This window comes from Macaca fascicularis, chromosome 14, assembly GCF_037993035.2.
Source record: "Macaca fascicularis isolate 582-1 chromosome 14, T2T-MFA8v1.1".
In the NCBI taxonomy this organism is placed as follows: Eukaryota; Metazoa; Chordata; class Mammalia; order Primates; family Cercopithecidae; genus Macaca; species Macaca fascicularis.
This window is the reverse complement of record NC_088388.1, coordinates 11,261,280-11,284,821: the sequence shown is the minus strand read 5'-3', so window position 1 is coordinate 11,284,821 and position 23,542 is coordinate 11,261,280. Positions and strand designations below refer to the sequence as shown.

At 52.2% G+C, this 23,542-nt stretch overlaps 4 protein-coding genes across 9 annotated transcripts; 2 read left to right on the top strand and 2 right to left on the bottom strand.

Moving 5' to 3' along the window:
* Window positions 1–273: 273 nt before the first annotated feature.
* Window positions 274–20,705, top strand: TAF6L (TATA-box binding protein associated factor 6 like). Of its 5 annotated transcripts, XM_065529459.1 has the most exons (12): window positions 1,759–1,891; window positions 3,335–3,494; window positions 4,122–4,208; window positions 5,984–6,134; window positions 6,290–6,340; window positions 6,878–6,972; window positions 10,206–10,280; window positions 10,425–10,645; window positions 11,010–11,142; window positions 18,088–18,216; window positions 18,345–19,128; window positions 20,569–20,705. In XM_065529459.1, the coding sequence occupies exons 1-11, from the start codon at window positions 1,845–1,847 to the stop codon at window positions 19,122–19,124; spliced, it is 1,929 nt and encodes a 642-aa protein (XP_065385531.1). In that variant the 5' UTR covers window positions 1,759–1,844; the 3' UTR covers window positions 19,125–19,128; window positions 20,569–20,705. The 5 variants fall into 5 exon arrangements, with proteins under 5 accessions (XP_005577610.2, XP_045227930.2, XP_065385531.1 ...); XM_005577553.4 differs by lacking the exons at window positions 1,759–1,891; window positions 20,569–20,705 and adding an exon at window positions 274–368 and having other exon boundaries at window positions 18,345–19,169; XM_045371995.3 differs by lacking the exons at window positions 1,759–1,891; window positions 20,569–20,705 and adding an exon at window positions 522–587 and having other exon boundaries at window positions 18,345–19,169.
* Window positions 13,278–13,690, bottom strand: LOC123568659 (translation machinery-associated protein 7-like). The gene is made up of 2 exons (XM_074014021.1): window positions 13,685–13,690; window positions 13,278–13,654 (listed from the first exon to the last, which is right to left on the bottom strand). The coding sequence occupies exons 1-2, from the start codon at window positions 13,688–13,690 to the stop codon at window positions 13,442–13,444; spliced, it is 219 nt and encodes a 72-aa protein (XP_073870122.1). The 3' UTR covers window positions 13,278–13,441.
* TMEM223 (transmembrane protein 223) lies at window positions 17,849–23,532 on the bottom strand. Of its 2 annotated transcripts, none has more exons than XM_074013414.1 (2): window positions 23,202–23,532; window positions 17,849–19,713 (listed from the first exon to the last, which is right to left on the bottom strand). In XM_074013414.1, the coding sequence occupies exons 1-2, from the start codon at window positions 23,515–23,517 to the stop codon at window positions 19,682–19,684; spliced, it is 348 nt and encodes a 115-aa protein (XP_073869515.1). In that variant the 5' UTR covers window positions 23,518–23,532; the 3' UTR covers window positions 17,849–19,681. The 2 variants fall into 2 exon arrangements, with proteins under 2 accessions (XP_073869515.1, XP_005577612.4); XM_005577555.5 differs by lacking the exon at window positions 17,849–19,713 and adding an exon at window positions 21,863–22,455.
* TMEM179B (transmembrane protein 179B) lies at window positions 19,230–21,933 on the top strand. Its single transcript, XM_005577554.5, has 5 exons — window positions 19,230–19,355; window positions 20,569–20,756; window positions 20,838–20,972; window positions 21,144–21,222; window positions 21,429–21,933. The coding sequence occupies exons 1-5, from the start codon at window positions 19,260–19,262 to the stop codon at window positions 21,588–21,590; spliced, it is 660 nt and encodes a 219-aa protein (XP_005577611.1). The 5' UTR covers window positions 19,230–19,259; the 3' UTR covers window positions 21,591–21,933.
* Window positions 23,533–23,542: the final 10 nt, after the last annotated feature.

Genomic DNA, 23,542 nt, shown 5'->3' with positions numbered 1-23,542 from the left:
TGTCCTTGAGATTGTTTATTTCCTCGTGACTACTGGGAGGAGTAAAAAAATAAAATATGCTTATTAAACGTGTGTCAAAACATAATACACACTCGCAAACGTAGCAAGAGAGGTTGCTTTAAGAAGCGCGACTCTTCAGCGTCTCGTGACCGCCGGTCTCTACAGGCTATTCACACTAGCCAATCAGGAGCCAGGAAACCTCCTAGAGGGCCGGAAACTTTCCAAGGCGCCCGCCGATTGGCTGTACTTGTGGAGGGCGGGGCCGGGGCCCCCAGAGAGGGAATTAGTGAGCTGGTGAGTGGGCGCCGCTGCCGCCGCCCCCGCCGCCGTCGTCTCCGTAGCAGCCTTCGCCACGCCGGGGTCTTCAGGTGAGCAGGCCCTGCTCTGGTCCAAGGACTCCCCATTCCCGCCGCCGACCGCTTACTCACCGGCCTTGGAGCCCGCTCTGCGGGGGCCCGCCCCCTTGGCTTACCACGTGACCCAAGTTCAGTGACCCCTGACCTCCTCCCCTCGCACCCCCCACTCCAGATCTGGGTTGGGCGAGGCCGGGTGGGAGGGTGTGCGTCGCCGAGGCCCGGCCCGCGGAGGTCAGTTCCCACGCCTCTTCGCCAGCTTGACTAGTGGCTGAGGATGCGGAGGAGAGGTGGCTGGAGAGCGGGAGACTTTGGTCACAGTCTAGACTTCGTGTACTGGCATATAATAGGAAACTTCCTCCGCGCCTTTCGCGCGGGTGGACTAAATACTCCCATTTTACAGATAGGGAAACTGCAGCTTCACAGTGATCTATTGGCGGGTCTCGGGTCACCGAGGGGTGGGTCTCCAACCCATGTCTTTGGGCTGGGATTCAGGCCTTGTTCCCCACACAGCTGGCGGCTCCTGAAGCGGCATAGAGTAATGATTAGGAGCAAGGGGTTGAGTCCCTGCTCCCCCTCCCTACTTACTCAGTGCTTACTTTGTGATCTTGGAGAAGTAATGGAACATTTAACCTCTGAGTTTTGATTTCCTTGCCTGTGAAATAGACGAAATACATAATAATATCTTATTATTGAGGATATAGTGAAGTAGTCATATAAAGCACTTAGCTATGTCTCAGGCATAGTACAGTGCTATTCGTGGCCCGGCGCGGTGGCTCACGCCTGTAATCCTAGCACTTTGGGAGGCCGAGGCCGGCGGATTGCCTGAGCTCAGGAATTCAAGGCCAGCCTGGGCAACATGGTGAAACCCTGTCTCTACTAAAATACAAAAAATTAGCCCGGGGTGGCGGCGTACGCCTGTAGTCCCAGTTACTGGGGAGGCTGAGGCAGGAGAATTGCTTGAACCAGGGAGGTGGAGGTTGTAGTGAGCCGAGATCACGCCACACTGTACTCCAGCCTGGGTGACAGAACGAGACTCCGTCTCCAAAAAAAAAAAAAAAACCTCGTCGGGCCAGGCTCGGTCTTCTCACGCCTGTAATCCCGGCACTTTAGAGGCCGAGGTGGGCGGATCACCTGAAGTCAGGAGTTCCGGACCAGCTTGGCTACCATGACGAAACTCTGTCTCTACTAAAAATACAAAAATTAGCCGGGCGTGGTGTAGCAGGCCCACCTTGGCCTCCGAAAGTGCTGGGATTAGAGGCATGAGCCACCGGGCCCGGCTACAAATTCTTATAACTGGTTTGAAGGCAGAGTGCAAGGACATTGGGGGATCTAGGAAGACATGCCTGAGCAAGTGACATTTGAACTGAAATCTGAAGGAGTGAGTAGCAGTTCACTAGACAAAGGGATTAGGGGTGGAGGACAGGGAGGAGAGAGTTTCAAGTGGAGAAAACAGCATTCAAAGGTCCGAAAATAGGTGTATTTGAGGAAATGAAAGGAGGCCGCAGGTGGGAATGCAGAACACAAGAAAGTAAGAGGTAAGAGGTAAGAGGTGTTGCAGAAGTAGGCAGCACATGCAGAGCTTCCAGAGCCGTTGTTCAAATTTGTTCTTTATTTCAAAGACAATGGGGAGCCATTGGGAAGAGTGCTGCGCAGAAGCCACATAGCTGCCCTTGGATGTAGGGACCTGGACGTCACTGGTGACCCATTGATCCCTGCCAGAGGAGTAGTGGGGGCAGTGCCTGGGTGGGTCATCGTGGATCTGGGCCCTCCTGTCTGAGGTGTTGATGCCTCACTTTGGCGCATGTGAGTCTACCTTCTCATTGTGGTGTGCGTTGTTGGAGTGAGTCATCAGCTACTGTTTTTGTCGGGTTCTTATTGTGCCGTATCCTGTGAAAATACAGGTTCCTGCATTTAGGCCTTGCAGCCAAACTGGGGAAGACCAAACACATAGGCAGAAAGCCCAGCTACTATCCAGCCTGGCCAACATGGCGAAACCCTGTCTCTACTAAAAATACAAAAATTAGCTGGGCCTGGTAGCACGTGCCTATAATCCCAGCTACGTGGGAGGCTGAGGCAGGAGAGTTGGGGGCAACAAGAACGAAACTCAAAAAAAAAAAATAATAATAAATAACAAAAATTAGCTGGCCGGGTGTGGTGGCGGGCACCTGTAATCCCAGCTACTCGGGAGGCTGAGGCAGAGAATTGCTTGAACCTTTGAGGCAGAGGTTGCAGTGAGCCGAGATGGTGCCACTGCACCCCAGCCTGGGCGACACAGCGAGACTCAAAAAAAAAAAAAAAAAAAAAGACTGGGTAGTGTATAAAGGAAAGAGGTTTAATTGACTCAGTGCTAGGAGGCCTCAGGAAACTTACAATCATGGTGGAAGGGGAAGCAAACATGGCTTTCTTCACGTGGCCGCGGCAAGGAGAAGTATCGAGCAAAAGGGGGAAACCATTAGATCTTTTGAGAACTCACTCACTGTCAGGAGAACAGCATGGGGGAAACTGGCCCCTTGATTCAGTGATCTCCACCTGGTCCTGCCCTTGACACGTGGGGATTATTACAATTCAAGGTGAGATTGGTGTGGAGATACAGCCAAACCATATCGATCGTCTCATTTTCATAGCAACCCTGTGAGCTGGAGAGGGCAGGCATTATTGTGCCTGTTTTACAATTCAGGACACAAGGGCTCAGATTGATGAAGGCCTTGGCCAAATTCACATAGAAAGTGACAGGGCAGGAATGGGACCTAGTTCTGTGAACCCCAACGCCTGGACTTTCTCTAGCTTCACTGTTCTTGTCCCACTGGCCAGTCTGTTTCCTTCTCTGAGCCTCAGTTTCCTCGTCTGGGTACTCAGAGCTCCTGGTTCAGAAACTCCAGAGCACGAGCAGCAAGGCTGGTGTGGAGGGTCTTGGGTCACACTCCTGGGCTCTCCAGGAGACTGGGGCAGCTTTTCCAATCTTCCTTCTCCACTCCCAGCTCCACTGGGGCCATGTCGGAGCGAGAGGAGCGGCGGTTTGTGGAGATCCCTCGGGAGTCTGTCCGGCTTATGGCGGAGAGCACGGGCCTGGAGCTGAGCGATGAGGTGGCGGCACTGCTCGCAGAGGACGTGTGCTATCGTCTGAGAGAGGCCACGCAGGTACACTCCCCTCACCCCCTGATACCTCCAACTGTCCTTGTTCCTGCCATTTTTTTTTTTTTTTTTTTTTTGAGACGGAGTCATGCTCTGTCGCCCAGGCTGGAGTGCAGTGTCCGGATCTCAGCTCACTGCAAGCTCCGCCTCCCGGGTTCACGCCATTCTCCTGCCTCAGCCTCCCGAGTAGCTGGGACTACAGGCGCCCGCCACCTCGCCCGGCTAATTTTTTGTGTTTTTAGTAGAGACGGGGTTTTGCCGTGTTAGCCAGGATGGTCTCGATCTCCTGACGTCGTGATCCTCCCGTCTCGGCCTCCCAAAGTGCTGGGATTACAGGCTTGAGCCACCGCGCCAGGCCACCCGGCTAATTTTTGTACTTTTAGTAGAGACGGGGTTTCACTATGTTGGTCAGTCTGGTCTCGAACTCCTGACCTCACGTGATCTGCGCGCCTCGGCCTCCCAAAGTGCTGAGATTACAGGCGTGAGCCACTACGCCCGGCCGGAATCTGTGCTTCTGATCGCTAAGCGTGGTCTCCTGTTTGCCTTCTCTCCAGTCTGGCCCACTTCATTTGGGGTTTCCCACGCTCCCTGCTCCACATCCTTTGACTCTGGCTTCTGTTCCCTCCCTTCCAGAATAGTTCTCAGTTCATGAAGCACACCAAACGCCGGAAGCTGACGGTTGAGGACTTCAACAGGGCCCTCAGATGGAGCAGCGTGGAGGTGAGTGGGGTGCAGGCCACAGAGGGCTCAGGTGGCATGAGGCCACTTCCATGTCCAGTTCAGGGCTGGCAGCGTGGCGAGACATTAAGGCCAAACGCTGCCAGGCGTGGTGGCTCATGCCTGTAATCCCAGCACTTTGGGAAGCTGAGGTGGGCAGATCACTTGAGGCCAGGACTTCAAGACCAGCCTGGCCAACTTGGCGAAACCCCTTCTTTACTAAAAATACAAAAATTGGCTGGGCCTGGTGGTGCATGTCTGCAGTCCCAGTTAGTCAGGAAACTGAGGCATGAGAATTGCTTGAACCCAGGAGGCAGAGGTTGCGGTGAGCTGAGATTGCACTCCAGCGTGGGCAACAGAGCAAGACCTTGTCTCTAAAAAAGAAAAAAAAAAAGGCTGGGCTCAGGGGCTCATACCTAAAATCCCAGCACTTTGGGAGGCCGAGGCGGGCACATCACGAGGTCAGGAGTTTGAGACCAACCTGACCAACATGGTGAAACCCCATTTCTACGAAAAATACAAAAATTAGCTGGCCGTGGCAGTGGGCGCCTGTAACCAACCCCAGCTACTCAGGATGCTGAGGTAGGAGAATCGCTTGAACCTGGGAGGCAGAGGTTGCAGTGATCCGAGATTGTGCCACTGCACTCCAGCCTGGGCGACAGAGCAGGACTCCGTGTCAGAAAAACAAAAAAACACAAAAATTAGCTGGGTGTGGTTGCGGGCGCCTGTAATCCCAACTACTTGGGAGGCTGAGGCAGGAGAATCGCTTAAAACCGGAAGGCGGAGGTTGCAGTGAGCCGAGATCATGCCACTGCATTCCAGCCTGGGTGAAAGAGCAAAACTCTGTCTCAAAACAAAAAAAGAAAAAAAGACCAAACGTGCATATAAGAGAAGCAAGACACTGATAGCAACAGCAGACCAGGTGCTAGGCCCAGCCCACCTGGGCTACGTGTTCAGAAAAGAAGGAGAGGAGGCCACTGGGGGCCCAGAGGTTAGAGAAAGCTTTTTGGAGGAGGTGGGACTAGAGCTGGGCCTTAAAGGGTGGTGAAGAACTTGAGCTTGGCTTAAACTAGGCCAAGAGGAAAAGAAGGCATTCAGGCTAAGTGTTAGGTCCTCATGGTATGGGTTTTTTTTTTTTTTGAGACAGAGTCTCGCTTTGTTGCCCAGGCTGGAGTGCAGTGGCGCGATCTTGGCTCTCTGCAAGCTCCACCTCCCGGGTTCACGCCATTCTCCTGCCTCAGCCTCCGAGTAGCTGGGACTATAGGCGCCCGCCACCACACCCGGCTAATTTTTTGTATTTTTAGTAGAGACGGGATTTCACCGTGTTAGCCAGGATGGTCTCGATCTCCTGACCTCGTGATCTGCCCGCCTCAGCCTCCCAAAGTGCTGGGATTACAGGCGTGAGCCACCGCGCCCGGCCATGGTGTGGTTTTTCTGGAGCAGTGAGATGAGAGAGGAAGGCCATGTTTAGAAGACATTAGTGAGTTTTCAAAGTGAGTGAGTGTGAATAAGGAGGACCAGTACATGGTGTGGGGCTCAGGACCCTTCCAGTTATGGGAGGAGCAACCATGTTCTCTCCCTTGACCCAAGGAGCCTAGGATGCTCCAGGCAAGTCCCCAGTGGTGGCTCTGAGCCCCAGGCTTCCACCACTTTTCTTGGGACATCTGGACTTCCCTCAAACATGCGCTCTCTGCCCTGGTCAGTGGAGCCTCATCCTGGATCCTGACACCTGCTCCGTCCCTGGATTCAGGCTGCTCTCCAATTCCCTTTTTCCTCAGGCTGTATGTGGTTACGGATCCCAGGAGGCACTGCCCATGCGCCCTGCCAGGGAGGGTGAACTCTACTTTCCTGAGGATCGAGAGGTGAACCTGGTGGAGCTGGCCCTGGCTACCAACATCCCCAAAGGCTGTGCCGAGACAGCTGTCAGAGGTGGCTGCCGGGGTCCTGCTGAGTTGGGGATGGGAGTTGGGCCGTGAAGAGAAGTGGTGATGGGCTGGCTGGTGGAAGAGGCAGAACTTGGAGGGGTAGGCAGTACTCCTAGGGGCAGAACGCCAGGCTGACACATCTCTCTACACTGCTTCTAGTTCACGTCTCCTACCTGGATGGCAAAGGGAACCTGGCACCTCAAGGATCGGGTAAGGGGTGATGTAGGAAACAGGCCCTTGGGATGAATTTTCTCCCTTAGGTTGTGAGGGTGGTGCCTGTGTGCCCCCGAGTCCGCATCTAACGTGTTTACCCATGCCTGCCTTGTGCCGTGGTCTAAGTGGGCACTGGGCTCTGCATAGAGGGCTCAGAGTTGGAGATGGGAGCCCAGACCTGTAACCAGTCATGATGCAACACGTTGGATGCTAAGATGGAAGTCTGGGCAGCATGCTGGGGCGGTGTTTCGCCCCCAGGGTATGCTGAGCAGAGCTTCACAGAGCCTGAAGCTCTCAGGAGTCTGGCCGGCAGAGGGTGGGTGGAAGACAGGACAGAGCACAGAGGTGTGCGGAGCGTAGATGGTCGGGGCTGAGCAGACCCTAAGAGCAGTGGGAGTCTCTTGCCCTGGTTGTCCTGACTGAAAGTCTTCTTGTGGATGTGTGTGGGGATGGTGGTTGAGCGGGAGGAGGCTGGAAAGGCCGGGAGAGGGCCAGCTCTCCATCTGTCCCTGCTTCCTGCCTGTCCTCTGGCAGTGCCCAGTGCTGTGTCTTCACTGACGGATGACCTTCTCAAGTACTATCACCAGGTGACTCGTGCTGTGCTAGGAGATGATCCGCAACTGATGAAGGTGAGCAAGTGGGTCCAAGTTGGGGCGCAAATTTGAACTTATAAATTCTATGAACTTGTTTTTTTTTTTTTTTTTTTTTTTTTTTGAGACGGAGTCTGGCTCTGTCACCCAGGCTGGAGTGCAGTGGCGCCATCTTGGCTCACTGCAAGCTCCGCCTCCCGGGTTTACGCCATTCTCCTGTCTCAGCCTCCCGAGTAGCTGGGACTACAGGCGCCTGCCACCTCGCCCGGCTAGTTTTTTGTATTTTTTAGTAGAGACGGGGTTTCACCGTGTTAGCCAGGATGGTCTCGATCTCCTGACCTCGTGATCCGCCCGTCTCGGCCTCCCAAAGTGCTGGGATTACAGGCTTGAGCCACCGCGCCCGGCCCATTTTTTTTTTTTTTTTTTTGAGACGGAGTTTCGCTCTTGTTGCCCCGGCTGGAGTCCCATGGCACGATCTCAGCTCACCACACCCTCCATCTCCCGGGTTCAAGCGATTCTCCTGCCTCAGCCTCCTAACTAGCTGGGATTACAGGCATGTGCCAGCACATCTGGCTAATTTTGTTTTTTGTTATTTTTTTTGAGATGGAGTCTCGCTCTGTCACCCAGGCTGGAGTACAGTGGCGCGATCTCGGCTCACTGCAAGCTCCGTCTACCGGGTTCACATCATTCTCCTGCCTTAGCCTCCCGAGAAGCTGGGACTACAGGCGCCCGCCACCAGTCCCGGCTAATTTTTTGTATTTTTTAGTAGAGACGGGGTTTCACCGTGTTAGCCAGGATGATCTTGATCTCCTGACCTTGTGATCCACCCACCTCGGCCTCCCAAAGTGCTGGGATTACAAGCGTGAGCCACCACGCCCGGCCTTGTATTTTTTTTTTTTTTTTTTTGAGACGGAGTCTTGCTCTGTGCCCCAGGCTGGAGTGCAGTGGCACGATCTCGGCTCACTGCAAGCTCCGCCCCCCGGGTTCACGCCATTCTCCTGCCTCAGCCTCCCGAGTAGCTGGGACTACAGGCGCCCGCCACCACGCCCGGCTAATTTTTTGTATTTTTTTTAGTAGAGATGGGGTTTCACGGTGTTAGCCAGGATGGTCTCGATCTCCTGACCTCGTGATCCGCCCGCCTGGGCCTCCCAAAGTGCTGGGATTACAGGCTTGAGCCACCGCGCCCGGCCCCGGCCTTGTATTTTTAATAGAGACGGGATTTCAGCATGTTGGTCAGACTGGTCTCGAACTCCAGACCTCAGGTGATCCGCCCACCTTGGCCTCCCAAAGTGCTGGGATGACAGGTGTGAACCACTGTGCCTGGCCTAATTCTATGAATATTTAAATTTTTATTTATTATTTTAATTAAAAATTTTTTTTAAAATTTGAGATGGGGTCTTGCTCTGTCACCTAGGCTAGAGTGCAGTGGTGTGATCTTGGCTCACTGCAGCCTCTGCCTCTTGGGTTCAAGCAATTCTCCCACCTCAGCCTCCCAAGTGACTGCCCAAGGGGCATCCTACCATGCCCGGCTAATTTTTGCATTTTTAGTACAGACAGGGTTTCATCGTGTTGGCCAGGCTGGTCTCAAACTCCTGACCTCAGGTGATCCACCTGCCTCCGCCTCCCAAAGTGCTGGGATTACAGGCATGAGCCTATTTTTTTTTTTTTTTTGTTAGCGACAGGGTCTCACTGTGTTGCCCAGGCTGGTGACACTCCTGCCCTCAAGCAGTCCTTCCTTGGCCTCCCAGCACTTTGGGAGGCAGAGGTGGGTGGATCACTTGAGGTCAGGAGTTCGAGACCAGACTGGCCAACGTGGTGAAACCCCATCTTCACTAAGAATACAAAATTAGCCAGGCATGGTGGTGGGTGCCTGTAATCCCAGCTACTTGGGAGGCTGAGGCAGGAAAATTGCTGGAACCCAGGAGGCAGAGGTTGCAGTGGGTCAAGATTGCGCCACTCGGGTGGATCACCTGAAGTCTGGAGTTCTAAAGTTACAAAAATTTAAAAAAGAAAATTCTAAAAATATAAATATTAGCCAGGTGTGGTGGTGGACACCTGTAATCCCAGCTAGTCAGGAGGCTGACGCAGGAGAATTGCTTGAACCCGGAGGCAGAGGTTGCTGTGAGCCGATATCACGCCATTGCACTCCAGCCTGGGCAACAAGAGCAAAACTTCGTCTCAAAAGAAAGATCGCGCCGCTGCACTCCAGCCTGGCTGGTAGAATGAAACTCTGTCTCAAAGAAAAAAAAAATACTAGTATATGTTTACTGTAGACGTACATATGATATGAAAACATAGAAAGAAAAAGAAAGTGGCCAGGTATGGTGACTCATGCCTGTAATCCCAGCATTTTGGGAGGTCGAGGTGGGCCGATCATGTGAGGCCAGGAGTTCGAGACCAGCCTGGCCAACAAGGTGATACCCCGTTTCTACTAAAAATACCATAAAATTAGCCAGGCTTGGTGGCGTGCATCTGTAATCCCAGCTACTTGCGAGGCTGACGCAGGAGAATCGCTTGAACCCAAGAGGCGGAGGTTGCAATGAGCCGAGGTCGTGCCACTGCACTCCAGCCTGGGCAATAGAGTGAGACTCCATCTCAAAAAAAAAAAAAAAAAGAGAGTGCCAGGCACAGTGGCTAACGCCTGTAATCCCAGCACTTTGGGAGGCTGAGGCGGGCGGATTGCTTGAGGCCAGGAATTTGAGACCAGCCTGGTCAACATGGCGAAACCCTGTCTGTACTTAAAATTACAAAAGTTAGCTGGGCGTGGTGGCAAGCGCCTGTAATCCCAGCTACTTGGGAGGCTGAGGCAGGAGAATCGCTTGAACCCAGGAGGCAGAGGTGGCAGTGAGCCGAGATTGAGTCACTGCACTCCAGCCTGGGCGACAGAGCGAGACTCCGTCTCAAAGAAAAAAAAGAAAAGAGAAAAAGAAACTGAAATGTCTGTTCCTCCACCTACTTTTTTTCCTCTGTATCAACTATGATTACTCTCATAAAAACCTAAGTGGTATTATATTAAACATCTGGTTTTATAGATTGCCTTTCTCAGTTAAAAATATGTTGGACATTCAGGTTGTATTCCGTGCCATATGTAGGTATATGTGAATGAGTTTCTGTAGGTTACATTTATAGAAATAGAATTGCTAAATCAAAGAATATGAACATTTAAAATTGTAAAACATGAATAAGGTGATACACTGCCTTCCAGAAGAATACCATATTCATGTTTTACAGTTTTCTGGTGGATCCAATGCAGTCTGGGCCCTTCCTTTTAGGTTGCACTCCAGGACTTGCAGACGAACTCCAAGATCGGGGCGCTCCTGCCTTACTTTGTTTATGTGGTTAGTGGGGTAAGTGACCAGGTTGGGACAGGGAGAGTGTTTTGTAAGGAAGAGATGACCCAGCAGGTGTAGGGCTCATGGCAAGTGCTGTCAGAATGGTGGGCTCCTGCCTGTCCCCTCATGTTCCCCTAAGCTACCCTCTTCTCCCAACAGGTGAAATCTGTAAGTCATGACCTGGAGCAACTGCACCGGCTGCTGCAGGTGGCACGGAGCCTGTTTCGGAATCCACACCTGTGCTTGGGGCCCTATGTCCGCTGTCTGGTGGGCAGTGTCCTCTACTGTGTCCTGGAGCCACTGGCTGCCTCCATCAACCCCCTGAATGACCACTGGACTCTGCGGGATGGCGCTGCCCTCCTGCTCAGCCACATCTTTTGGTAGCCACTGGGCATAGACCTGAGCAAAGGGTGGGATTGCTGCAGAGCCAGGTGGGTTGGGGTAAGGAAATGGGGCAAAGTCTCTGGCTTTAAGGGTCTATGAGAAGATGGGAAACCTTTTCCCTCGGAGCATCCTAGCTGGTGTGCTGTGACACACTGGGATTCTGAAAATGGATTACAAATACGCCAAGGTATTGGTTCTTCAGCCCTCAGGTTCTAGGCCAGTCACCCCTGGCAGCCTTCTTCACTTAACCCCAGCACGCCCGAATGTGCCGTACAGATGCTGTTCTCTTGGTGTTGTCTTGTGCCCTGTTGGGTGGCACTGTGCCTCATTCCCCTCACTCACTGAATGGTGCTCCCACAGGACTCATGGGGACCTTGTAAGTGGCCTCTATCAGCATATCCTGCTGTCCCTGCAGAAGATCCTGGCAGATCCTGTGCGGCCGCTCTGCTGTCACTATGGAGCCGTGGTGGGGCTGCATGCTCTTGGCTGGAAGGTGAGCATCCTGGCCTTTCTCACAGACAGAGCCGTAAGAACTCCCATTTGTGTTAGAAAAATAGTACTTGTGTGTCTTTATCTCCAAAAGGGTGTGTGCCTGCCACTGCCATGTATTGAGTTCTGGCCTTAGGCCAGCCTCAGTGATAGCTTGACTTTCTGTATGTAAATGTCTTATCCTTTCGAAAGTCCTGTATGACAGATACTGATGTCCCCCCATTTTATAAATTCCTGCCCATTCTATATTACCACATTAAGAAATACCTTCAAGGCCGGGCGCGGTGGCTCACGCCTGTAATCCCAGCACTTTGGGAGGCCGAGATGGGCGGATCACGAGGTCAGGAGATCGAGACCATCCTGACTAACAAGGTGAAGAAACCCCGTCTCTACAAAAAATACAAAAATTAGCCGAGGGCCGTGGCGGGCGCCTGTAGTCCCAGCTACTTGGGAGGCTGAGGCAGGAGAATGGCGGAAACCCGGGAGGCGGAGCTTGCAGTGAGCTGAGATCACGCCACTGCACTCCAGCCTCGGCGACAGAGTGAGACTCTGTCTCAAAAAAAAAAAAAACAAAAAACAAAAAAACAAAGAAATACCTTCAATTCCTGTTGTACTGAGCATTTTACACATGAATAGATACTGAATTTTGTCATGACTTTTTAGCATCTATAGAAATTATCAAATGATTATGTGCTTTAAAAATTAGGTGTTGGCGCCGGGCACAGTGGCTCATACCTGTAATCCCAGCACTTTGGGAGGCTGAGGCAGGCACATCACGAGGTCAGGAGATCGAGACCATGCTGGCTAACACGGTGAAACCCCCTCACTACTAAAAATACAAAAAAATTAGCCGGGCGTGGTAGTGGGCGCCTGTAGTCCCAGCTACTCGGGAGGCTGAGGCAGGAGAATGGCGTGAACCCAGGAGGTGGAGCTTGCAGTGAGCTGAGATTGCACCACTGCACTCCAGCCTGGGCAACAGAGCGAGACTCTGTATCAAAAAAAAAAAAAAAAAAAATACAAGTTAGGTGGGTATGGTGGCACATGCCTGTAATCCCAGCTACTCGGAAGGTTGAAGCGAGAGAATTGCTTGAACCTAGGAGGCAGAGGCTGCAGTGAGCCAAGGTTGTGCCTCTGTACTCCAGCCTGGGCGAGAAGAGCGAAACTCCATCTCAAAAAAATAAAAGATCCTACCTTTTAATACTATCACAGTGGCAACACCTGTTTTTTTTTTTTTTTTTTTTTTTGAGACAGAGTCTTGCTCTGTCACCCAGAATAGAGTGCAGTGGCGCAATCTCGGCTCACTGCAAGCTGTGCTTCCTGGGTTCAATTCTTCTGCCTCAGCCTCCCAAGTAGCTGGGACTACAGGCACCGCCACCACACCTGGCTAATTTTTTATATTTTTATTTTTTGTTTTTTATTTTTTTTATTTTTTTTTTGAGATGGAGTCTCGCTCTGTTGCCCAGGCTACAGTGCAGTGGCCGGATCTCAGCTCACTGCAAGCTCTGCCTCCCGGGTTCACACCATTCTCCTGCCTCAGCCTCCCGAGTAGCTGGGACTACAGGCGCCTGCCACCTCGCCCGGCTAGTTTTTTGTATTTTTTAGTAGAGATGGGGTTTCACCGTGTTAGCCAGGATGGTCTCGATCTCCTGACCTCGTGATCCACCCACCTTGGCCTCCCAAAGTGCTGGAATTACAGGCGTGAGCCACCACGTCTGGCCACTTTTGAGATTTTTATTGGAATTACATCAAATGTATTAGATTAATTTTGAAGGGGAGTGATATCATGATAGTAAGTCATCCTGTCCACGAAGGTATCATATCTCCATTTTTTTTTTTTTTTTTTTTTTTTTGAGATGGAGTTTCACTCTTGTTGCTCAGACTAGAGTGCAATGGCGTGATCTTGGCTCACCACAACCTCCACCCTGACCAGGTTCAAGCGATTCTCCTGCCTCAGCCTCCCAAGTAGCTGGGATTACAGGCATGTGTCACCATGCCCGGCTAATTTTGTATTTTTAGTAGAGACGGGGTTTCTCCCATCAAGCTGGTCTCGAACTCCCAACCTCAGGGAATCCACCCATCTCAGCCTCCCAAAGTGCTGGGATTACAGGCATGAGCCACCGTGCCTGGCCTATATCTCCATTTTTTTTTTTTTTTTAAACAAAAGTTTATTCTTAAATGTATAACAGCTCCAAGACAACCCTTAATTCCAGCTATAGGTATCAAAGGATGTTACGGCAGGGAATACAGATGTTTAAATATAGATGAAATAAAGGGTCACCGTCTCCTCAGGCACAAGGAACAGCTTACTTTTTGCCAGATTTCTTAATTCTACCTGTGGCCAAGGGCCCCTTCCCTGCGGCCTTCACTTTTAGCTCCTCGAGCTTCTGCTCCTCTTTTTGTTTCTGCTTGAAAGCCTTATCTTCCTCGTCCATCTCCTTGGCCTGCTTCTTTGGCTGTTTCAGCGGCTGCTTCTTGCCAGCTTCCCGGCCGGACACGGCGCCTGCCGCCCCTTCCCCCTATATCTCCATTTTTGTTTAGGTCTTCACAGGCATTGGGGATGCTTTCATCATTTCCCTGAGTAGAACCTACACATACTTTAAAACGTTTCTTTATGGATCAACTAAACTATAGAAAAACAAAGAGTAAGAAAAAGACAAAAAATAGAAACAAGATACAAAGGAAAAAGAAAGAAAGAAAGAGGAGGGCTGGGGGTGTGGTGTTTCATGCCTGTAATCCCAGGACTTTGGGAGACTGAGGTGGGTGGATCATCTGAAGTCAGGAGTTCAAGACCAGCCTGGCCAACATGGTAAAAACTCGTCTCTCCTAAAATACAAAAATTAGCTGGGCATGATGGCACATGCCTATAATCCCAGCTATTCTGGAGGCTGAGGCATGAGAATCGCTTGAACCCAGGAGGTGGAGGTTTCAGTGAACCGACATCGTGCCATTGCACTCAACCCTGGGCAACGGAGTGAGATACCATCTCAAAAAGAAAAAGAAATAAAGAGGAAAAAAAATTCTGCCTAGTGCAGTGGCTCATGTCTGTAATCGTAGTGCTTTGGGAGGCTGAGGTGGGAGGATCACTTGAGCCTAAGTGTTCAAGACTACCTTGGGCAACATAGTGAGATCCCATCTCTACAAAAAATTTTAAAAATTAGCCAAGTGAGCGGGGCGTGGTGGCTCACGCCTGTAATCCCAGCACTTTGAGAGGCCGAGACAGGGGGATCACCTCAGGTCAGGAGTTCAAGACCAGCCTGGCCTACATGGTGTAATCCCATCTCTACAAAAATACAAAAAATTAGCTGGGCGTGTTGGCAGGCACCTGTAATCCCAGCTACTCAGGAGGCTGAGGCAGGGAGAATGGCTTGAGCCCGGGAAGCGGAGGTTGCTGTGAGCCAAGATTGTGCCACTATACTCCAGCCTGGGCAACAGAGCCAGACTCCGTCTCAAAAAAAAAAAGAAAAAGAAAAAAGCCAAGTGTGTCCGGGCATGGTCTTGCACCTGCATTCCCAGCACTTTGGGAGGCCAAGGAGGGCAGATCACCTGAGGTCGGGAGTTCGAGACCAGCCTGACCAACATGGAGAAACCCCGTCTATACTAAAAACACAAAAATTCAGCCTGGGCGGCAGAGCGAGACTCCGTCTCAAAAAAAGAAAAAAAAAAAACAAAACACAAAAATTAACCGGGGGTGGTGGCGCGTGCCTGTAATCCCAGTTACTTGGGAAGCTGAGGCAAGAGAATTGCTTGAACCTGGGAGGTAGTTGCGGTGAGCCGAGATCACGCCATTGCACTGCAGCCTGGGCAACAAGAGTGAAACTGCATCTTAAAAAAACCCCAAAAAACAGAAAAAACCTAGCGTGATTGGCATGCACCTTTCGTCCCAGCTACTTGGGAGGCTGTGGTGGGAGGACTGTTTGATCCTGGGAGGTCAAGGCTGAAGTGAGCCAGATTGCTGCTCTCCATCCAGCCTGGGTGACGGAGTGAGACTGTCTCAAAAAAAACCCAAACAAGCAACAAAAAAAACCCCACAAACTATTCCGAGATTCTTGCTGTCCTTCGATGCTGTTGTAATGGGGTCTTTATGGTGTTAGTTTCTTGCTCATGTATAGAAATGTAATTCACTTTTACATTCCTATCTTCCTAAACTATCCAGTTACTTTGCTAAGCACTGGGGATACATACAGGGTATAAAGACAGATAATAGTGACCCCGCTATCACTGTCATATGGGTGAAGGGCCAAGAGGGCATATGTAATGCTTGTTGTTAGCAACATAAATTTACAGTTTGCAAACTGCCACCCTATACAATCAGCAGGCAAGTACTGTCCAGCTGCTTTCTTAAACTATCATTGCTAATTATAGCTTCTTTGGAGGTTTTAATATAGATGATCATATCATATCATGTACAAATAATGACAGCTTTATTTCCTTTTTTTTTTTTTTTTTGAGATGGAGTCTTGCTCTGTCGCCCAGGCTGGAGTGCAGTGGTGCGATCTCGGCTCACTGCAAGCTCCACCTCCCGGGTTCATGCCATTCTCCTCCCTCAGCCTCCCGAGTAGCTGGGACTACAGGCGCCTGCTACCACGCTTGGCTAATTTTTTGTATTTTTTAGTAGAGATGGGGTTTCACCGTGTTAGCCAGGATGGTCTCGATCTCCTGACCTCGTGATCCGCCAGCCTTGGCCTCCCAAAGTGCTGCGATTACAGGCATGAGCCACCGTGCCAGGCTTTTTTTTTGTTTTTTGAGACGGAGTCTTGCTCTGTCGCCCTGGCTGGAGTGCAGTGACACGATCTCGGCTCACTGCAACCTCCGCTTCCCAGGTTCAAGCGATTCTCCTGCCTTAGCCTCCCAAGTAACTGGGATTACAGGCACGTGCCACCACTCCCGGCTAATTTTGTGTTTTTAGTAGAGACGGGTTTCTCCATGTTGGTCAGGCTGGTCTTGAACTCCTGAACTCAGGCGATCCGCCTGCCTCGGCCTCCCAAAGTGCTGGGATTACAGGTGTAAGCCACCGCACCCAGCATGCCTTTATTTTTCTTATTGTTAGGATTACTAATGTTATATACACATGATGATGAACATCTTTGGGATTACAGGCACCTGCCACTGCGCCCATCTAATTTTTGTATTTTTAGTAGAGAGGGTTTCATCATCTTGACTAGGCTGGTCTTGAACTCCTGACGTCGTGACACACCCGCCTCGCCTTCTGAAGTGCTGGGATTATATGCGTGAGCTACCATGCCCAGCCTCTTTATAGTTAATTCTTTTTTTTTTTTGAGACAGAGTCTCGCTCTGTCGCCCAGGCTGGAGTGCAGTGGCGCGATCTCGGCTCACTGCAAGCTCCGCCTCCTGGGTTTACGCCATTCTCTTGCCTCAGCCTCCTGAGTAGCTGGGACTACAGGCGCCCGCCACCGTGCCTGGCTAATTTTTTGTATTTTTAGTAGAGACGGGGTTTCACCGTGGTCTCGATCTCCTGACCTTGTGATCCGCCCGCCTCGGCCTCCCAAAGTGCTGGGATTACAGGCGTGAGCCACCGCGCCCGGCCTATAGTTAATTCTTAACTACTGTTTCAGTGTCTTCCATAGTTACAGAATTATTGAAGCTTTCATATTCTCAAGTCAGCAGTAAGTTATATTTTTTAGGAATTTGAGAATTTTGTCAACACTTTCAAATGTTCGTGCTGTGGATGAATGACCATAGAACTCTGCCTCATCCATCAAAGCCCATCACAAACGTCATTTATTTGAAGTTTTGCTTTCCCCCAAATTAATCACAGGATTTTTTTTTTTTTTTTTTTTGAGACGGAGCCTCGCTCTGTCGCCCAGACTGGAGTGCAGTGGCGCGATCTCGGCTCACTGCAAGCTCCGCCTCCCGGGTTCACGCCATTCTCCTGCCTCAGCCTCCGGAGTAGCTGGGACTACAGGCGCCCGCCACCACGCCCGGCTAATTTCTTTTTGTATTTTTAGTAGAGACGGGGTTTTACCGTGTTAGCCAGGATGGTCTCGATCTCCTGACCTCGTGATCCGCCCGCCTCGGCCTCCCAAAGTGCTGGGATTACAGGCTTGAGCCACCGCGCCCGGCCAATTTTTTGTATTTTTAGTAGAGACGGGGTTTCACCGTGGTCTCGATCTCCTGACCTTGTGATCCGCCCGCCTCGGCCTCCCAAAGTACTGGGATTACAGGCGTGAGCCACCGCGCCCGGCCAAGGATTTTTTTTTTGAGATGAAGTCTTGCTCCATCGTCCAGGCTGGAGTGCAGTGGTGCGGTCTTGGCTCACTGCAATTTCCACCTCCTGTGTTCAAGCAATTTTCCTGTCTCAGCCTTCCTAGTAGATAGGACTACAGGCACCTGCCACCACGCCCAGCTAATTTTTGTATTTTTGGTAGAGACGGGGTTTCACCTTGTTGGTCATGCTGGTCTTGAACTCCTGACCTCAGGAGGTCTCAGCCTCGGCCTCCCAAAGTGCTGGGATTACAGGCGTGAGCCACTGCGCCTGGCCAATCACAGGATTTTAAATTGTATAATCAGAGTCCAAGTCTCTGGTTGGTGGTTTTTACGCAGATTGTTTGAACTGAGTCTCAGTTTACATCTCAGTGAAGCCAGTACTTGCCTGATTGTATGGGGTAGCAGTATGCAAACTAAATTTTGGAGTTGTTAGCAATGAGCATTGTTTTAGCCCTTGGCACACAGGGTAGTGATACTGGGTACACTTTTTATTGTCTACTTCTTTTGTGACACTTTATTATCTACCTTTGTACCTTTATTCCCAATGCCTAGCTTAGGTATACAGTAGGTTCCAAATAAATGTATGGCTGAATATGCCAGTCAGGGAATTTAGGAGGATTGAGCTCTGTCTAGGATCAGAAATAAAGGTAGGTGTTTCATGGGAAAGGGTCCTAGAGAGGGAGTAAGTGTCGAAGAGACGCTAACTGCATTCCTTCTCTTCCAGGCAGTAGAACGAGTCCTGTACCCACACCTGTCCACGTACTGGACAAACTTGCAGGCTGTGCTGGATGATTATTCAGTATCTAATGCACAGGTCAAAGCAGATGGGCACAAAGTCTATGGAGCCATTCTGGTGAGTACCATCCCCTTCCAGCCTCCCTCCCCTGCATGAGCTTAGCAGCCAAGCAGGCTTACTTTGGAATATTTGATGGGCCCAGGTTCCTCGAATTTTTTGCCTATCTTAGTCCTTGGCTTTTACAGGTGGCCGTAGAGCGACTGCTGAAGATGAAGGCCCAGGCAGCAGAGCCCAACAGGGGTGGCCCAGGTGGCAGGGGGTGCCGGCGCCTGGACGACCTGCCATGGGATAGCCTTCTCTTCCAAGAGTCGTCCTCCGGGGGCGGTGCAGAGCCCAGCTTTGGGTCCGGTCTCCCGCTGCCGCCAGGGGGAGCGGGGCAGGAGGACCCTTCTCTTTCGGTGACCCTGGCGGACATCTACCGGGAGCTCTACGCCTTCTTCGGTGACAGCTTGGCCACACGCTTCGGCACCGGCCAACCTGCACCCACCGCTCCGCGGCCGCCCGGGGACAAGAAGGAGCCGGCGACAGCCCCTGACTCGGTGCGGAAGATGCCGCAGCTGACGGCAAGCGCCATGGTCAGCCCGCAGGGCGACGAGAGCCCCCGGGGCAGCGGCGGAGGCGGCCCCACGTCGGCCTCTGGGCCAGCGGCCTCTGAGAGCAGGCCCCTGCCGCGCGTGCATCGGGCGCGCGGGGCACCCCGGCAGCAGGGCCCCGGGACCGGCACCCGCGACGTCTTCCAGAAGAGCCGTTTCGCCCCGCGCGGCGCCCCGCACTTTCGTTTCATCATCGCCGGGCGGCAGGCTGGGAGGCGCTGCCGCGGGCGCCTTTTCCAGACTGCATTCCCCGCGCCGTACGGGCCTAGCCCGGCCTCCCGCTACGTGCAGAAGCTGCCCATGATCGGCCGCACCAGCCGCCCCGCCCGCCGGTGGGCGCTCTCGGACTACTCGCTGTACTTGCCGCTCTGAGTAGGTGAGCGCTTCCATCTTTGTAAATAAATCCCGCCCCCGGAAGTGACGTCTCCATTTTCGTGGGTCGCGCCGGATAAGGTGGGGTTTGGCCGGGTTGAGGCTGTGGCGGCGCTTCCTGGTGGTCAGGGCGCCATGGCGCTGCCCTGGCTGCAGCGCGTCGAGCTTGCGCTGTTTGCTGCCGCCTTCCTGTGCGGGGCCGTGGCGGCCGCGGCGCTGACTCGGACACAGGTGCGGCTGCAGGGCGGGGTCAGGTAGGCTGGGGAGCTGGCCGGTCCTGACGTGGCGAGGCCACTGTCGCTTTCCGACCGAGCTCGCTGCTGCTCGGAGCCGGTGGACCTGGTAAGGCACGGCTGGCACCGGCCTGTACCTGAAATGCAGCGAGGCTAATCGCGCTTTGTGGCTACTCTGGGCCAGGTCATACTTCGAAGTTGTACTCTCGCCAAAGGGACGGGTCAGTACCGTCTTAAAGCACTAGATGGAGTCGGGTTTCGTGGCTCCTGCTGACCTTACTGTGGTTCTGAAACAGAAGTCGATGCGGAACCTGCGTCCATCCGTTAAATCAGAAGCCTTTTGTGCTGAGCTTTGTCTAGAAATAAAGCATAGTGTAGTGGAGATGATCAAGATGCCACATGATTGCAGCACAGTGTATTAAATGACAAAATAAGAGATGTAGAAAACGCTGACGTAAAGGTGGAAGCCAATAATTTACATCGTTTACCCCAGCCAGGTAATCTGGTTAGTAAACATGGGTTCATTTAATGCCTATAAAGTAGGCACTAGTGTGCCTATTTTACACCATGAGAAAACCTGAGAGATCCGCAGGGCGCGGTGACTCACGCCTGTAATCCCAGCACTTTGGGGGGCCGAGGCAGGCAGATGACTTGAGGTCAGGAGTTAGAGACCAGCCTGGCCAACATGGCAAAACTCCGCCTCTACTAAAAATGCAAAAATTAGCCGGGTGTGATGGCTCATGCCTGTAATCCCAGCTACTTGGGAGGCTGAGGCAGGAGAATCGCTTGAACCTGGGAGGCGGAGGTTGCAGTGAGCCGAGATCGTGCCATAGCACTCCAGCCTGGGTGACAAGAGCGAAACTCCATCTCAAAAAACAAAACAACAAAAAAACCCTCAGAGGTAGTTATTTGTTGAAGGATATACAAGGCCTGGGTTTACTCTAAGGTTTCTGCACAAAGACCAGAATTAATGAGGCTTCTCTGAAGCTCATTGTATTCTATAGTCATTGGCTATTTTCTGATCCTTCTGGCCACTGTTTGATTCCCCAACAGGCCCTCTCCATCAATATCTCTGTCCCAGAAATAGGAACTGACAGTGCACAAATAACTTCCTGGAATGGTCGTGGCCTAGGTTATCACTAACACCTACCAAGACACTGCATCCAGAGGCATTAACCTGAAATCTAGGACTCAGCAGCTTCTCTCCACAGGGCTCCTTCAGTGGTAGATGTCCCCTGTATGGTGTCGCCACCCTGAATGGCTCCTCCCTGGCCTTATCCCATCCCTCCGCACCATCCCTCTGCTACTTTGTAGCTGGGGCCTCTGGCCTCTTGGCCCTCTACTGCCTCCTGCTTCTGCTCTTCTGGATCTACAGCAGCTGCATTGAGGACTGCCACAGGTGACTGCCCAACCCTGAGGGCCAGGGTCTGAGGTAGGATGAGCCTCGCCTCCACCACAAGGCTTGTTCTCTCCCTCTCAGAGGTTCTATAGGGCTGCGCATTGCACTGGCCATCTCAGCTATAGCCATCTTCCTGGTCTTGGTGTCTGCCTGTATCCTTCGATTTGGCACCAGGTCTCTCTGCAACTCCATCATCTCCCTGAACACTACAATTAGGTAATGGGAGAGGGAGGGAAGCCTGGCTGGGGCTACCTTCCCTCTGCACCAGGGTCCTGTAATTTCCTTTTTATCCCCATCAGTTGCTCTCAGCTCACAGGGCACTGGGCACAGGTGTGCCTCGGATATAAACTATCACCCTTTCTCACAACTGTCTCTTTGACCTCACAGCTGTTCTGAAGCCCAGAAAATTCCATGGAGACCCCCTGGAACTGCTCTGCAGTTTTACTCCAACCTACACAATGCCGAAGTGAGACCCAAGGATAGAAGGAAAGATTCACATAAGTATCTGTAGCTGTGTGGGCGCTCACCAGTGTATCCTGAGCTTGGCTCAGCAGTGAGAGGAGCTGAGGGGGTTGTCAGCCTGAAATTCAGCAGTTAAGAGTGGTGTGTGGGTGGGAAGGACTGGATTTGAAATTGTCCCATTCCTGACACTCCTGTCCCTGTCTCCCACAGACCTCTTCTTGGGTGAATTTGGTATTGTGGTGTGTGGTCTTGGTGCTCCAGGTCGTGCAGTGGAAGTCTGAAGCCACCCCACACCGGCCTCTGGAGAGGGGTGACCCTGAGTGGAGCTCTGAGACAGATGCTCTCTTTGGGCCACGCCTTTCCCATTCCTGAAGAATAACCAGAGTGCTTCCTGCAGCCAAAGACTCCATGCCCAAGTGCCTGCAATCCTCTTGCCCCCACAAGGCCCTGTTTATGTTGGGAGTCTTAGTTTTCCTTTCAGGGGGGAAACGTAATGACAGGCCCCCCTCCTCCTCTTCCTACAGCTGTTTTTGTACCAAAATATTATATTACTGTCTTCATCTTGTGAGTTTTTGATGTTAAAGTACAACTAGATAGGAGGAAGGAGTGAAGGCTAAGCAGACATGGATTGAAACTTAGAGGTACTGTTACGCAGCTGCCCTAGGGATGACTGCTCCTTTATTTGTTGTTAATGAATCTTAACCTCCTTGTGTGACCTGGTTGTTACTCCATTCTAAGATTGGCTTTTTTTTTTTTTTTTGTAAATACAGACAAGGTCTCGCTATGTTGCCCAGGCTGGTCTCAAACTCCTGGGCTCCAGCAGTCCTCCTGCCTTACCCTCCCAAAGTGCTGGGATTACAACAGGTGTGAACCAACACACCTGGCTCCCCAAGGTTCAGCTTTTATCCCCCTGTTGGAGAGGTGAGTGACTTGAGGTTGTTTCTTCACAAGCTCCGGTAGGCACCCACAGTATTGTCAAAGAGTTTTGTGTTAGGGAAGTGTCCAGCTTTGTCCAAGAGGAAATAGAAGCGTCGGCCTTTGACTTTCAGAGGTAGCATGGCAGGGACTTCATCTCGGTGGGCCATGCAAGATACCTGCTTCAAAGGAACTGTGAAATGGGCCCACAAGCCAAAAGGGGCATGAGTGGTGAGGGTCACCTGCTGCCCTCCAGCTCGAAGCACCACTGAGCGCACAGACTGGAGAGAGAAGAGAAGACCAGCACCGAGTACGAGGGCTCCTGCAGGAAGGGCAGAGTTCGGGGTGAGGGGTTTTCACTGAACGTCTAAGTACCGACCTTTCCAGTGCCCTCTGAATAAGAAATCTTGGGGATGAAAGTAATATTTACTGAGCTTTTTTGAGACTGAGTTTCGCTCTGTCGCTCTGTGCAGTACTGAGCTCCTCTTATACACCACAATCCTGTTACTCCTCCCAACAACCTTAGTAGACATCTGTTTCCATTTTAATGGGAGGACGAAGAGCTTTAAGGACCTTGCTTAAGGTCGCAGAGTGAAGGGCAGACCTCGGCCTAGACTATGACAGGGCACAGCGCTCAGGGACACAAGTGTTTCGCTTTTTTTTTTTTTTTTCTGAGACCGCAGTGCGACTGAGCCGGAGTGCAGTGGCGTGATCTCGGCTCATTGCAACCTCCGCCTCCCGGGTTCAATTGATTCTCCTGCCTCAGCCTCCCGCGTAGCTGGGACTACAGGCGCTTGCCACCACACTCAGTTAAATTTTTGTATTTTTAGTAGAGACGGGGTTTCATGGTGTTAGCCAGGATGGTCTCGAGGTCCTGACCTAGTGATCCGCCCGCCTCCGGCCTCCCAGCATATGAGCTACCACGCCCGGCCAGTGTTTCGAATTTCTGTAGGGTTAAGCCCGCCCACCACTCTTGTATAGGGAGCCCCCAACTCTCCCTGCCTGTATAGGGAAGGTCGTGTCCCGCCACCCCACGTTGCCATAGTGGGAAGCCAGCCCACGTCTTACCGATGGCGCCGCAGCCGACGGCCAGACCATAGCGCCAGAGCGCGGAGCGCAGGTCGAAGGGGCCACGGTTTGGGACCTCCGCATCCAGAGGCTTCACCCGGACCGGGTGCCGGGACACGGCTACCACAGCCAGGGAGGCCCAGAAGACGCCCTGGCCCGCGCAGAACAGCCCGAGGATGGTGAAGAAGCGGCCCCGATCATGCTCAAAGAGCAACACATCCCGTTGCAGCGTCGCGCCTTGCAGGGGCCGGCGCGTGGGCAGGGGTCGCAGCACAGTTAGCAGCCCCGTGGGCCACCGCCTCCAAGGCGCCGCCATGGCCAGCCGACTTCCGGGGTGGGAC

Coding starts and splice junctions, on each gene's coding strand:
- TAF6L (XM_065529459.1), top strand. CDS start 1,845: ATGAAAGGAGGCCGCAGGTGGGAATGCAGAACACAAGAAAGTAAGAG. Junction 6,973..10,205: donor ATGATCCGCAACTGATGAAG/GTGAGCAAGTGG, acceptor CCTTCCTTTTAG/GTTGCACTCCAGGACTTGCA. Junction 11,143..18,087: donor TGCATGCTCTTGGCTGGAAG/GTGAGCATCCTG, acceptor CTTCTCTTCCAG/GCAGTAGAACGAGTCCTGTA.
- TMEM179B (XM_005577554.5), top strand. CDS start 19,260: ATGGCGCTGCCCTGGCTGCAGCGCGTCGAGCTTGCGCTGTTTGCTGCC. Junction 20,973..21,143: donor TCCCTGAACACTACAATTAG/GTAATGGGAGAG, acceptor TTGACCTCACAG/CTGTTCTGAAGCCCAGAAAA. Junction 21,223..21,428: donor CCAACCTACACAATGCCGAA/GTGAGACCCAAG, acceptor TGTCTCCCACAG/ACCTCTTCTTGGGTGAATTT.
- TMEM223 (XM_005577555.5), bottom strand. CDS start 23,517: ATGGCGGCGCCTTGGAGGCGGTGGCCCACGGGGCTGCTAACTGTGCTG. Junction 22,456..23,201: donor CGTCGGCTGCGGCGCCATCG/GTAAGACGTGGG, acceptor CCCTTCCTGCAG/GAGCCCTCGTACTCGGTGCT.